The 13,742-nt window shown below is 51.9% G+C and overlaps 1 protein-coding gene across 4 annotated transcripts in view; it reads left to right on the forward strand.

Moving 5' to 3' along the window:
* The window catches only part of GBA2 (glucosylceramidase beta 2), a 146,331-nt gene that overhangs the window by 104,636 nt on the left and 27,953 nt on the right, over positions 1 to 13,742 (forward strand). For all 4 annotated transcript variants that reach the window (XR_012240776.1, XM_073612142.1, XM_073612143.1 and 1 more), the window contains one exon: positions 136 to 354. Coding sequence is in view for 3 of the 4 variants with exons in the window: in XM_073612142.1 (XP_073468243.1) it covers positions 136 to 354 (219 nt within the window). In the remaining variant the exon portion in view is untranslated. The remainder of the gene's footprint in view (positions 1 to 135; positions 355 to 13,742) is intronic.

Genomic DNA, 13,742 nt, shown 5'->3' on the forward strand with positions numbered 1-13,742 from the left:
CTCTCTCTCTGTCTCTCTCTCTCTCTGTCTCTCTCTCTCTCTGTCTCTCTCTCTCTCTCTCTCTCTCTCTCTCTCTCTCTCTCTCTGTCTCTCTCTCTCTCACCGCTCTAAATCTCTCTTGCTGTTATCTCTCAGTTCACAGTGTGTGTCCGGCGTCGCGGTGAAACCGTCTACCAGCAAGTCTTATCATTGGAGCGTCCACACACCCTGCAGGGCTGGAACTGGGGCTACTGCGGCAACCAGGCCTTTTATCACGCCTTGTACCCCCGAGCCTGGACCATCTACCACCTCCCGGGACAGAACATCACCCTGACCTGCCGACAGATCTCCCCCATCATCCCGCATGACTACAAGGTAGGTGATTCCCCTCCCATTTCCCAATACACCCTTCCTGTGTCTCCATCTGGGGTGTGCAGTACTGTATTTTTCTACCACCCCCACCCCCAACTACTGCCCTCAGCTGTACTGTATTCTACCTCCCCACCCCTCCTTAGATCTGCTGTAGCAACTCCCCCCCACCTGTGCTGATCCTTCCCCCCGGCTTCTCTGTGCCACCCCCTTTAGTTACCCTCTATTGTCCCTATCCCCCCTTACTCCTTTGTACCACCACCCCCTTTGGTTACCCTCTATTTCCCCTACCCCCCCCCCAGCTTTTTCTGTACCACCCCCTTTGGTTACCCTCTATTGTCCCCTCTCCCCCCCCCCCCAGCTTTTTCTGTACCACCCCCTTTAGTTACCCTCTATTGTCCCTATCCCCCTTACTCCTTTGTACCACCACCCCTTTGGTTACCCTCTATTTCCCCTACCCCCCCCCCAGCTTTTTCTGTACCACCCCCTTTGGTTACCCTCTATTGTCCCCTCTCCCCCCCCCCAGCTTTTTCTGTACCACCCCCTTTGGTTACCCTCTATTGTCCCTACTCCTCTGCACCATCACCCCCCTTGGTTACCCTCTATTGTCCCTATCCCCCCTTACTCCTTTGTACCACCACCCCCTTTGGTTACCCTCTATTTCCCCTACCCCCCCCCCCAGCTTTTTCTGTACCACCCCCTTTGGTTACCCTCTATTGTCCCCTCTCCCCCCCCCCAGCTTTTTCTGTACCACCCCCTTTGGTTACCCTCTATTGTCCCTACTCCTCTGCACCATCACCCCCCTTGGTTACCCTCTATTGTCCCTATCCCCCCTTACTCCTTTGTACCACCACCCCCTTTGGTTACCCTCTATTTCCCCCACCCCCCCCCAGCTTTTTCTGTACCACCCCCTTTGGTTACCCTCTATTGTCCCCTCTCCCCCCCCCCCCCAGCTTTTTCTGTACCACCCCCTTTAGTTACCCTCTATTGTCCCTATCCCCCCTTACTCCTTTGTACCACCACCCCCTTTGGTTACCCTCTATTTCCCCTACCCCCCCCCAGCTTTTTCTGTACCACCCCCTTTGGTTACCCTCTATTGTCCCCTCTCCCCCCCCCCAGCTTTTTCTGTACCACCCCCTTTGGTTACCCTCTATTGTCCCTACTCCTCTGCACCATCACCCCCCTTGGTTACCCTCTATTGTCCCTATCCCCCCTTACTCCTTTGTACCACCACCCCCTTTGGTTACCCTCTATTTCCCCCACCCCCCCCCCAGCTTTTTCTGTACCACCCCCTTTGGTTACCCTCTATTGTCCCCTCTCCCCCCCCCAGCTTTTTCTGTACCACCCCCTTTGGTTACCCTCTATTGTCCCTACTCCTCTGCACCATCACCCCCCTTGGTTACCCTTTATTGTCCCTATCCCCCCCCCCCACTCCTCTGCACCAACACCCCTTTGGTTACTGTGACGGGAGTCACTTTAGGCGGGGGGGCCCGTAGAACCCAGAATCCCTTTGAGAGTTTGGGAAACCCTTGTTACAGCTCCCTATGCTCCTCCTATGTCTACATTACCTTGTGTCCATTAGGGCCTGGGTTAATGTACTATGTGAAGCTCGGTGACAACAAGTCTGACCTGCAGTGAAATCCTGATTAATCATAACAATGCTCAGGAGGGCACGGAGTCACCTCGGCTGCTTTAAGTGATTAGTTAATTAGGAATGTTAATTCTGTTTCTGGTTACAGTCTTTATTGCTAGAGAGATGGCCTCCTGGTGTATATATTTGGGTGAGTTTGTTCAAATAAACTTTCCATGTTCTTACAAGCGAGTGTCCGCTAGTGTTGTATGTTGGGCTGTAATGTCTGATCTCTGATGTTCAGACTGGGAAGAAGTGGTATATGACAAAAGCACTCAAGTGGTGTCTGAGATGTTCCGTGACATTGGTGGCAAGCAGTGGGACGCTTCCTGCAGTCTGGGACATCCAAACTTCCACCTGGATCCAAGGTCCAGATAGCAGGAGAGGAGAGGTACAGATACCAGCCTCCATGGATGAGGAATTCAGAAGGAGGTTGCGAGAGATGCAGAGACAGCACAGAGGACCAGTATCGGAGCAGGTCCTGCTGGGATGGTGTGATTCTATTCGCTGCAAACTCTGGAAGGAAGCGCTAGCCCGTGAGCAGCGACACCAGGGAAAAGTTCTCCCCTCCATCGAGGAAAGGTACTGGTCGCAGTACGGACTGCGGGTGCGGTTTTTGGGAGAAAAACCACACAAGAAGCAGACAGCTGAATTAAGCAGGCTGGTCTGGGCAGAGATAAAGCTGGATGAGAGCTACAGAGCCCTCCGGTGGCATGTATCCCAAGCATGTCCCTGGATAGCGGATGACAGCTCAATGGAGGGCTTAAGCTACGTCGGCTTGGGACTGTTGTTTGTGAAGCTGACAGGGGACCCTAACTTTGGGTGTGATTTGGAGTGGCGGGTGGACGAAATCATGGATTTCAGAGAAGGGCTACTGAACATTTCGGAAGTGCACTGGGCACAGGAAGATTTGGAGTTTCTGGCCGTTCAGGAATGGGAGCTGGAGATCGCCTACAGACGGCTGCTAGACATTGCTCAGTGCCAGGGCTGGGCTCCCTTTGCCTGGGACTATCAGGAAATACCAGCTGACAACTCTGAAATCCTGGCTGAAGAGTCAGCAATGTACCGTATTTATCGGCGTATAACACGCACCCCAATTTAGGAGGGAATTTGAAGGGAAAATAACTTACATTTAAATGCCCATCATTGCAGCCTTCTCAGTGCAGCTTTGCCCCAGTGCAGCCATGTCAGTGCAGCCATGTCAGTGCAGCCATGTCAGTGCAGCCATTTCAGTGCAGCCTTGTCAGTGCAGCCATGTCAGTGCAGCCATGTCAGTGCTGCCATGTCAGTGCAGCCTTGTCAGTGCAGCCTTCCCCAGTGCAGCCATGTCAGTGCAGCCATGTCAGTGCTGCCATGTCAGTGCAGCCTTGTCAGTGCATCCATGTCAGTGCAGCCATGTCAGTGCAGCCTTCCCCAGTGCAGCCATGTCAGTGCAGCCATGTCAGTGCTGCCATGTCAGTGCAGCCATGTCAGTGCAGCCTTCCCCAGTGCAGCCATGTCAGTGCAGCCATGTCAGTGCAGCCATGTCAGTGCAGCCATGTCAGTGCAGCCATGTCAGTGCAGCCATGTCAGTGCAGCCATGTCAGTGCAGCCTTGTCAGTGCAGCCTTGTCAGTGCATCCTTGTCAGTGCAGCCTTCCCCAGTGCATCCATGTCAGTGCAGCCTTCCCCAGTGCAGCCATGTCAGTGCTGCCTTGTCAGTGCAGCCTTGTCAGTGCAGCCTTCCCCAGTGCATCCATGTCAGTGCAGCCTTCCCCAGTGCAGCCATGTCAGTGCAGCCATGTCAGTGCAGCCATGTCAGTGCAGCCATGTCAGTGCAGCCATGTCAGTGCAGCCATGTCAGTGCTGCCATGTCAGTGCAGCCTTGTCAGTGCATCCATGTCAGTGCAGCCTTCCCCAGTGCAGCCATGTCAGTGCAGCCTTCCCCAGTGCAGCCTTGTCAGTGCAGCCATGTCAGTGCAGCCTTCCCCAGTGCAGCCTTGTCAGTGCAGCCTTGTCAGTGCAGCCTTGCCCCAGTGCAGCCTTGTCAGTGCAGCCATGTCAGTGCAGCCTTCCCCAGTGCAGCCTTGTCAGTGCAGCCATGTCAGTGCAGCCTTCCCCAGTGCAGCCTTGTCAGTGCAGCCTTGTCAGTGCAGCCTTGCCCCAGTGCAGCCATGTCAGTGCAGCCATGTCAGTGCAGCCTTCCCCAGTTCAGCCTTGTCAGTGCAGCCTTCCCCAGTTCAGCCTTGTCAGTTCAGCCTTGTCAGTTCAGCCTTGTCAGTGCAGCCATGTCAGTGCAGCCATGTCAGTGCAGCCTTCCCCAGTGCAGCCTTGTCAGTGCAGCCTTGTCAGTGCAGCCTTGTCAGTGCAGCCTTGTCAGTGCAGCCATGTCAGTGCAGCCTTGTCAGTGCAGCCTTCCCCAGTGCAGCCTTGTCAGTGCAGCCTTGTCAGTGCAGCCTTCCCCAGTGCAGCCTTGTCAGTGCAGCCTTCCCCAGTGCAGCCTTCAAACCTCTATCCCAGCTAACCTGGGCTTCAAAATTGCAGACCGCGATTTGAAAATGGTGCCGCCGGCGCCGAAATACATAGAGCCGGTCCTCGGCTCTTCCCGGCGGCTCTCGTTCACTTACGGCTCCACTCGTAGTCCCGAGCGGAGCTATCCGAACCTAGCCGAGTAGGTTCGAGTGGAGCCGAAAGTGAACGAGAGCCGCCGAGAAGAGCCGAGGACCGGCTCTGTGTATTTCGGCGCCGGCGGCGCCATTTTCAAATCGCGGTCGGCGATTTTGAAGAATTGACAGCTCGGGATTGCAGGGGATCGGCGTATAACACACACCTGCGATTTTCCCCTGATTTTCAGGGGAAAAAAGTGCGTGTTATACGCAGATAAATACGGTATTTAATTGACTTTTCATCAGAGGATGTTATGGATGATGAGTCGCCTGCCAAAGTGTTGGCCACCAGCCCGTGCCCTGGACTTTGAGAATTTCCAGAGACTGGGGATTTATTAGACTTTTCTATAGAGGAGCAGCCACCTAGCAAACCCCCAGCAGAAGTGCTGGCAGCAGGACAGAGTACTGCAGAGTCCTGCTCCACACCCATGGCAGTTTTGGAGGCCCGAGGTGAGGAGGTGTTGTTTCTTCTTCCCCAGTGGATTGCAGAGATGCAAGGAGGGGAAACAGCTATCTCCCCTCCCCAACAAGGATTTGTGCACCTGGGAGACAGTACAAGAGAAAGGTTGTCCCAGCAGCAGACGGGGCCCAACCCATCCAAAGCGCTGGCAACCAGACAGAGGGTCCAAGACCTCTGCCCCACACCTGCGGCAGTTGAGGAGTCCCAGGGTGAGGAGGTGGTGGTCACTCCCGAGCAGCAGATCAGAATCCAGGGGGAGAAGGGAGAGGAGGTTGTCGTCCTCCCTCCCCAACAGTCAGCCGGAGCGGATGATGTGAGAGCTGAAGCTCTATCAGGGCAGAACACTACTGACCTCTGCACACAAAAATCCACTCCGCAGAAGAGCATGCAGTCGGAACCTTACAACTGCAGCTTGATCTGTTGTCGGTGAATGGGTATCAGTCTTCATCTGTGTACCCCAGGGAGGCTGGGCAGTCGGCCCAGATCCCCAACAGCATGATGGAGTGAGCCCAGTCCCCCTGTCTTCTCTTTAGCGGTTAAAAGAACTCCAGGGAGAAGGGCCAGTCCGCACTTCCACCCAGCAGCGGGTATGTTCTACGAGAGAGGCAGAGGTTGGATGGGTGAGTAATGCTGTATTTGAAACAATTTGTTTGGGGTATGGTGTGGGTACTGGCAGTAGAGGACTGGAACTATGGACTAACTTCGGAGTCAACCCGTCTGGGGTCTCCTCCTGTGTTAGTTCCCTACCGAAAGGGGAGAGATGTGACGGGAGTCACTTTGGGCGGGGGGCCCGTGGAACCTAGAATTCTTTGGAGAGGTTGGGATCCCCATGCACCTCCTATGTCTAAGTCACCCTGTGTCTATTGGGGCACAGGGTGACTGAGAAATTGGACAGCTATTTAACCACTTGCCGACCAGCCGCCATCGTCGTATGGCGGCAGGTCAGCTCTCCTGCATGCAAATCGCCGTAGCTGTACGATGGCTCGCCCAGGACATCTCCGCTGGCCACCCGCGATCGCCTTGTACACAGGCAAAACGGGGAACTGTCTATATAAACAAGACATCTCCCTGTTCTGCCTAGTGACATGACCGAGATCTTCCGTTCCCAGTGATCGGGAGCAGTGATCTCTGTCATGTCCCAGTAAGCCCATCCCCCCCTACAGTTAGAACACGCTAACAGTTAACCCCTTGATCGCCCCCTAGTGTTAACCCCTTCCCTGCCAGTGACATTTTTACATTGATCAGTGCATTTTTTTTTAGCACTGATCAATGTAATAATGTCACTGGTCCCCAAAAAGTGTCATTTGAGGTCAAATTCGTCCGCCGCAATGTCGCAGTCCCGCTAAAAATCGCAGATCGCCACCATTAGTAGTAAAAGCAATAAAAGAAAAAATCCCTAAATATATCCCCTATTTTGTAGACGCGATAACTTTTGCGCAAACCAATCAATATACGCTGATTTTTGTTTTTTTTACCAAATGTAGAACAATATATATCGCCCTAAACTGATGAATAAATGTTTTTTGGGGGTTTTTTTTGGATATGTATTATAGGAAAAAGTAAAAAAAAAAAATTTATTTTTTTTTTCAAAATTGTCGCTCTTTGTTTATAGCGCAAATAATCCATCCATCTGGATTTGGCGGATCGGATCGGGGCGGACATGTCACCGCTGACATCCGTCGCTCCATAGAGATGTATGGAGCAACCGTTCAGATCCACTGAAAAAACTGACAGGCGGATCTGAACAGTCCACACGTGTGAAAGGGTCCTAAGAATAATATGATCAGAAGGGGGGAACCTCCTCCTCAAGTGTATAGAAGACTATTCTTCTAATAAACACTTCCATGTTCAGTTTGTAACTAAGCTAGTCTTGTCTGGTTCTTGGTTACACTATATGGCTGTAATATTTGATATCTGAGGATCCAGATTGGAGAAAGCAGTGTGCTGACGGAAGCACTCAAGAGGAGTGCGACGGGGTTCCGTTACAGTTACCCTCTATTGTCCCCCCCCCCCGGCTCCTCTGTACAACCCCCTTTGGTTACCCTCTATTGTCCCCCCCCCCGGGCTCCTCTGTACCACCCCCTTTGGTTACCCTCTATTGTCCCTATCCCCTCCACCCCGACTCCTCTGTACCACCACAACCTTTGGTTACCCTCTATTGTCCCCCGGGCTCCTCTTTACCACCCCCTTTAGTTACCCTCTTTTGTACCCCCGGCTCCTCTGTACCACCCCCTTTGGTTATCCTCTATTGTCCCCCCCGGGCTCCTCTGTACCACCCCCTTTGGTTATCCTCTATTGTCCCCCCCGGGCTCCTCTGTACCACCCCCTTTGGTTACCATCTATTGTCCCCCCCGGCTCCTCTGTACCACCCCCTTTGGTTACCCTCTATTGTCCCCCCGGCTCCTCTGTACCACCCCCTTTGGTTACCCTCTATTGCCCCCCCCCCCCCGGGCTCCTCTGTACCACCCCCTTTGGTTACCCTCTATTGTACCCCCGGCTCCTCTGTACCACCCCCTTTGGTTACCCTCTATTGTACCCCCGGCTCCTCTGTACCACCCCCTTTGGTTACCCTCTATTGTACCCCCGGCTCCTCTGTACCACCCCCTTTGGTTACCCTCTATTGTCCCCCCGGGCTCCTCTGTACCACCCCCTTTGGTTACCCTCTATTGTACCCCCGCCTCCTCTGTACCACCCCCTTTGGTTACCCTCTTTTGTCCCCCCCCCCCCGGCTCCTTTGTACAACCCCCTTTGGTTACCCTCTATTGCCCCCCCCCCCCCCGGGCTCCTCTGTACCACCCCCTTTGGTTACCCTCTATTGCCCCCCCCCCCCCCGGGCTCCTCTGTACCACCCCCTTTGGTTACCCTCCATTGCCCCCCCCCCCCAGGCTCCTCTGTACCACCCCCTTTGGTTACCCTCTATTGCCCCCCCCCCCCCGGGCTCCTCTGTACCATCCCCTTTGGTTACCCTCTATTGCCCCCCCCCCCCCGGGCTCCTCTGTACCACCCCCTTTGGTTATCCTCTATTGTACCCCCCACGGGCTCCTCTGTACCCCCCCGGTTTCCCTTTCCATGTTACTCCTCCCCATACCATAGGGTCAGGTCATGGTGTTTGGAGTAATAAAGTACGAGGTGTGATTCCTGATAACATTCGCCGTGTCTCGGCCGGTTCAAAGTCTCATTTATTTATAGCCGGTACTTTTCATCTGTAACAAAACTATAAACCGAGGATAACAATGAAAATCTTCCACCCCACACATACCCCTCCCTCCCCCCCCCACATACCCCTCCCTTCCCCCCCACACACCCCTCCCTTCCCCCCCACATACCCCTCCCCCCCACACATACCCCTCCCTTCCCCCCCCACATACCCCTCCCTTCCCCCCCACATACCCCTCCCTTCCCCCACACACACCCCTCCCTTCCCCCCCACACACCCCTCCTTTCCCCCCCACATACCCTCCCTTCCCCCCCCACATACCCCTCCCTTCCCCCCCACATACCCCTCCCTTCCCCCCCACATACCCCTCCCTTCCCCCCCACACACCCTCCCTTCCCCCCCACATACCCTCCCTTACCCCCACACATACCCTCCCTTCCCCCCCCACATACCCCTCCCTTCCCCCCCCACACACCCCTCCCTTCCCCCCCACATACCTCTCCCTTCCCCCCCACATACCCTCCCTTCCCCCCCCACATACCCTCCCTCCCCCCCCACATACCCTCCCTTCCCCCCCCACATACCCCTCCCTTCCCCCCCACACACCTCTCCCTTCCCCCCCCACATACCCCTCCCTTCCCCCCCCACATACCTCTCCCTTCCCCCCCACACACCAAAATTGGACAATAGAAGATTGGAAAAACGTTGCCTGGTCTGAGGAGTCTGGATTTCGGCTGCGACATTCAGATGGTGGGGTCAGAATTTAGCACATGGTTCAGTCATGCCTTGTATCACCGGTTCAGGCTGGTGGTGTCATGGTGTGGGGGATGGGCTATCACCGGTTCAGGCTGGTGATGTCATGGTGTGGGGGATGGGCTATCACCGGTTCAGGCTGGTGGTGTCATGGTGTGGGGGATGGGCTATCACCGGTTCAGGCTGGTGGTGTCATGGAGTGGGGGATGGGCTATCACTAGTTCAGGCTGGTGGTGTCATGGAGTGGGGGATGGGCTATCACCAGTTCAGGCTGGTGGTCTTATGGTGTGGGGGGTGGGCTATCAACGGTTCAGGCTGGTGGTCTTATGGTGTGGGGGGTGGGCTATCACCAGTTCAGGCTGGTGGTGTCATGGAGTGGGGGATGGGCTATCACCGGTTCAGGCTGGTGGTGTCATGGTGTGGGGGATGGGCTATCACCGGTTCAGGCTGGTGGTGTCATGGTGTGGGGGATGGGCTATCACCGGTTCAGGCTGGTGGTGTCATAGAGTGGGGGATGGGCTATCACTAGTTCAGGCTGGTGGTGTCATGGAGTGGGGGATGGGCTATCACCAGTTCAGGCTGGTGGTCTTATGGTGTGGGGGATGGGCTATCACCGGTTCAGGCTGGTGGTCTTATGGTGTGGGGGGTGGGCTATCAACGGTTCAGGCTGGTGGTCTTATGGTGTGGGGGGGGCTATCACCGGTTCAGGCTGGTGGTGTCATGGAGTGGGGGATGGGCTATCACCAGTTCAGGCTGGTGGTGGTGTCATGGTGTGGGGTTTAGTTCTCTTTGAAGACATGGAGCAAATGGCTGAAGCTGTACGTTTTTTAGTAGCGTATATCTGCTGTAATCTTCCAGTCTCCTCTCTCGGGATGGGTCTTCTATGGGTGGACATGCGTAGAGAACTTCGATAAGAGTGTGAAAAACACTCAGGAGGGTGCACACACTTTGCACATTGCCATAAACAAATGTATTGAATCCACCAAGGCGAACGGATACTCACAAGCAGATAAAAACGGCAAGCATGTTACTGATCTACTTCAGTTGAACACAGTGAAATCTGTCCTGGGACCAAATGACTGACGCATTTCGGGAGACATACCCCTTTACACAATAGTTCTGAGTAAGGGTGTATGTCCCCTGAAACGCGTCAGCCTTCCAATCATTTGGTCCCAGGACGGGTTTCAGCCACCCATCGTCACTATTATTAGGGATTCTGCTGGTGCTTTTCGTTGACCTCCTTGTGGAGACTCTCCAAGTCCTCCAGGTAAGCCTTCCTTGTCATGAACGTGCGCCCCCACTTTTACGGAGCAGGGGAGGAGTTAACCTTTTGCAGACACTTGCACAGTCGCATCTCCAACCCTCGGGTTCAGGAGTAGCTATCCTAAGGCTACAAACTTCCCTCCCCCTCCCCCTTGTTTTATCACTGTGAGGTCATAGTTTACAATTATAACAGAAATTTTGCAGCGCTATTAATATTAATTTATCAACTTAGTCCATAAAAATAGTGAGCAATGATGCCAAAAGAATGTGTCAAAAAAAATCACAAAAATGTTGATGTGAAATTCTGAAGGTATGTGTGATCAAATTCCACCACGTGATCCACCACCAATGTAAGATGGACTCTTACCAGAGTTGCAGGACTCAAATGTGTTCAATATGATATATCATCATCAGACATCACATGTCCTCCAGGAACATAAAGTCTCCAGTGCTTCAAGTATGTCTCAGTGGATGTAGAAAAATGGACATGCCCCGGTGCCGTCAGTTGTGACGAAACATGTAAGGCGGAGCCTACGTACGTGCCGTTGCCATGCTGGTCTTGCTGTGTACACAAACTCATCTACCTCCATGTATGGTCTATTTGTCCTGGATTGATTTTACGCTTCTTTTATCTCATGAGATGTGAGTATCTTTAATCTCTTTTGCACATTAATGAGTGTTTACGGTTTTACACGATGTGGATGTTTCCTTTATTTTATATCCACGATGTGCATCCATTTCTCTACGTCCACCGAGACATACCTGAAGCACTGGAGACTTTATGTCTTATAATAGTGTCCTGCAACTCTGGTAAGAGCCCATCTTCCATTGGCGGTGGAATTTGATCACGCCTATTTTTGCACAATAGGAAGATATCATGTGTGCAGTTCTGGATGCCACCAAGTACCAGCACTGGGCTACCTTGAAAGCTGCTCCCAAAGTCAACATTTTGTTACTGGTGACCATACAGCCTTCCGGGGCTCCATTCACTCAATGGACCTTCCAGGGCTCCATTCACTCAATGGACCTTCCGAGGCTCCATTCACTCAATGGACCTTCTAGAGCTCCATTCACTCAAAGGACCTTCTGGGGCTCCATTCACTCAATGGACCTTCCGGGGCTCCATTCACTCAATGGACCTTCCGAGGCTCCATTCACTCAATGGACCTTCTAGAGCTCCATTCACTCAAAGGACCTTCCGGGGCTCCATTCACTCAATGGACCTTCCGGGGCTCCATTCACTCAATGGACCTTCCGAGGCTCCATTCACTCAATGGACCTTCTAGAGCTCCATTCACTCAAAGGACCTTCCGGGGCTCCATTCACTCAATGGACCTTCCGGGGCTCCATTCACTCAATGGACCTTCCAGGGCTCCATTCACTCAATGGACCTTCCGGGGCTCCATTCACTCAATGGACCTTCCGGGGCTCCATTCACTCAATGGACCTTCCGGGGCTCCATTCACTCAATGGACCTTCCGGGGCTCCATTCACTCGATGGACTCCAGGAAAAGTCTGTTAGAGTGAGTATAAAAACCCAATTTTCTCTCTCATGCTTCGAGGGACACAGAAAGTCTTTTAAAGAGTAACTCCACTTTTGTTGAGAAAACATCCCCTCTGTACATTACAAGGATTATAATAAACTTTGTAGCAGATTCCTCCCCTTTTGTTATTCTGAAGAAATCCCCCTGTGTGTTCCTCTGTGTCCATGTGGAAAAGTGAGTCTAATGGGAGGGGTTTCAGAATTATCAACCAGCTGCCGCACCTTCAGGGACACTAATGAGGGAAGCTGCTGGGCCTGCATTCCTGTAGACGTGTTCCTATTAGGAAGATCTCACCAAAAATGACATTTGTGTTGCAGGGGATGCCTAAAATATGACTTGTATCTTAGTGCAGACTTCTGGGAAAATCAGTGAGCCAATCACACAAGCAGGAAATGATGTTTCTGAGGGAAGTTCTGTACACACTCTGTGTATGGAAAACACCTCCAGGCGGCCATATTAGATTGTATTTTCGGAAAATGACTGCGGCTCCAGATTGAAAAGTAAAGGGGGGTTTTTAATAACATTCAGTTATATTATGATTAGTATTGTATATGATTAGTATTGTGTATGATTAGTATTGTGTATGATTAGTATTGTGTATGATTAGTATTGTGTATGATTAGTATTGTATATGATTAGTATTGTGTATGATTAGTATTGTATATGATTAGTATTGTATACACTAGATCAGGGGGGTCTCAAACTGGCGGCCCTCCAGCTGTTGTAAAACTACAAGTCCCATGAGGCATTGCAAGGCTGACGGGTACAAGCATGACTCCTCCCACCGGAACAGCTGGAGGACCGCCAGTTTTAGACCCCTGCGCTAGATTATTTATTCTTTATTTGCTATTTTTATTCCCCACAAAAGTGGAGTTACCCTTTAACCTTCGGGACATCCACAAGCAGTAGAACTGGGAGGTGGAAATTGGTGGCATTTGATCACCTCTGCGGGTTTTTATTTTTTTGCGATATAAACAAAAAAAAAAAAAGGAGCAACAATTTTGAAGAAGAAACAAACATTTTTTTTACTTTCTGCTATAAAACATCCAATAAAAAAATGTAAAAATATCTAATTTCTTCATCAATTTATTCCAATATGTTTTCTGCTCCATGTTTGTTGGTAAAAAAAAGAAATTCCAGATAAATGTATATTGATTGGTTTGCACAAAATGTATCACATCTACAAACTATGGGAAAGATTTATGGAATTTTTATTTATTTTTACTAGTAATGGTGGCGATCAGCAACTTATAGCGGGACTGTGACATTGTGGCGGACAAATCTGACACTAAGTGACACTATGTTCCTTAGCGGTCATACTCCTCCTCCTTTTCTTCTTTCATCTCTTCCTCCCAGACTTCCCTCTTCATCATTATCACTGACCATTACTGTCCACCACTGACCATCACTGTCCACCACTGACCATCACCATACACCAAAGACCATCCTCATTGTCCTCCAATGTGCCTTTAGCGGTCATACTCCTTCTCGTTCTCTTCTTTCATCTCTTCCTCCCAGACTTCCCTCTTCATCATTACCACTGACCATCACTGTCCACCACTGACCATCACTGTCCACCACTGACCATCACTGTCCACCACTGACCATCACTGTCCACCACTGACCATCACTGTCCACCACTGACCATCACTGTCCACCACTGACCATCACTGTCCACCACTGACCATTACTGTCCACCACTGTCCATCACTGTCCACTACTGACTATCACTGTCCACCACTGACCATCACTGTCCACCACTGACCATCACTGTCCACCACTGACCATTACTGTCCACCACTGACCATCACCATACACCAAAGACCATCCTCATTGTCCTCCAATGTGCATTTAGCGGTCATACTCCTTCTCGTTCTCTTCTTTCATCTCTTCCTCCCAGACTTCCCTCTTCATCATTACCACTGACCATCACTGTCCACCAC

This window comes from Aquarana catesbeiana, linkage group LG01 (genome assembly GCF_042186555.1).
Source record: "Aquarana catesbeiana isolate 2022-GZ linkage group LG01, ASM4218655v1, whole genome shotgun sequence".
NCBI lineage: Eukaryota > Metazoa > Chordata > Amphibia > Anura > Ranidae > Aquarana > Aquarana catesbeiana.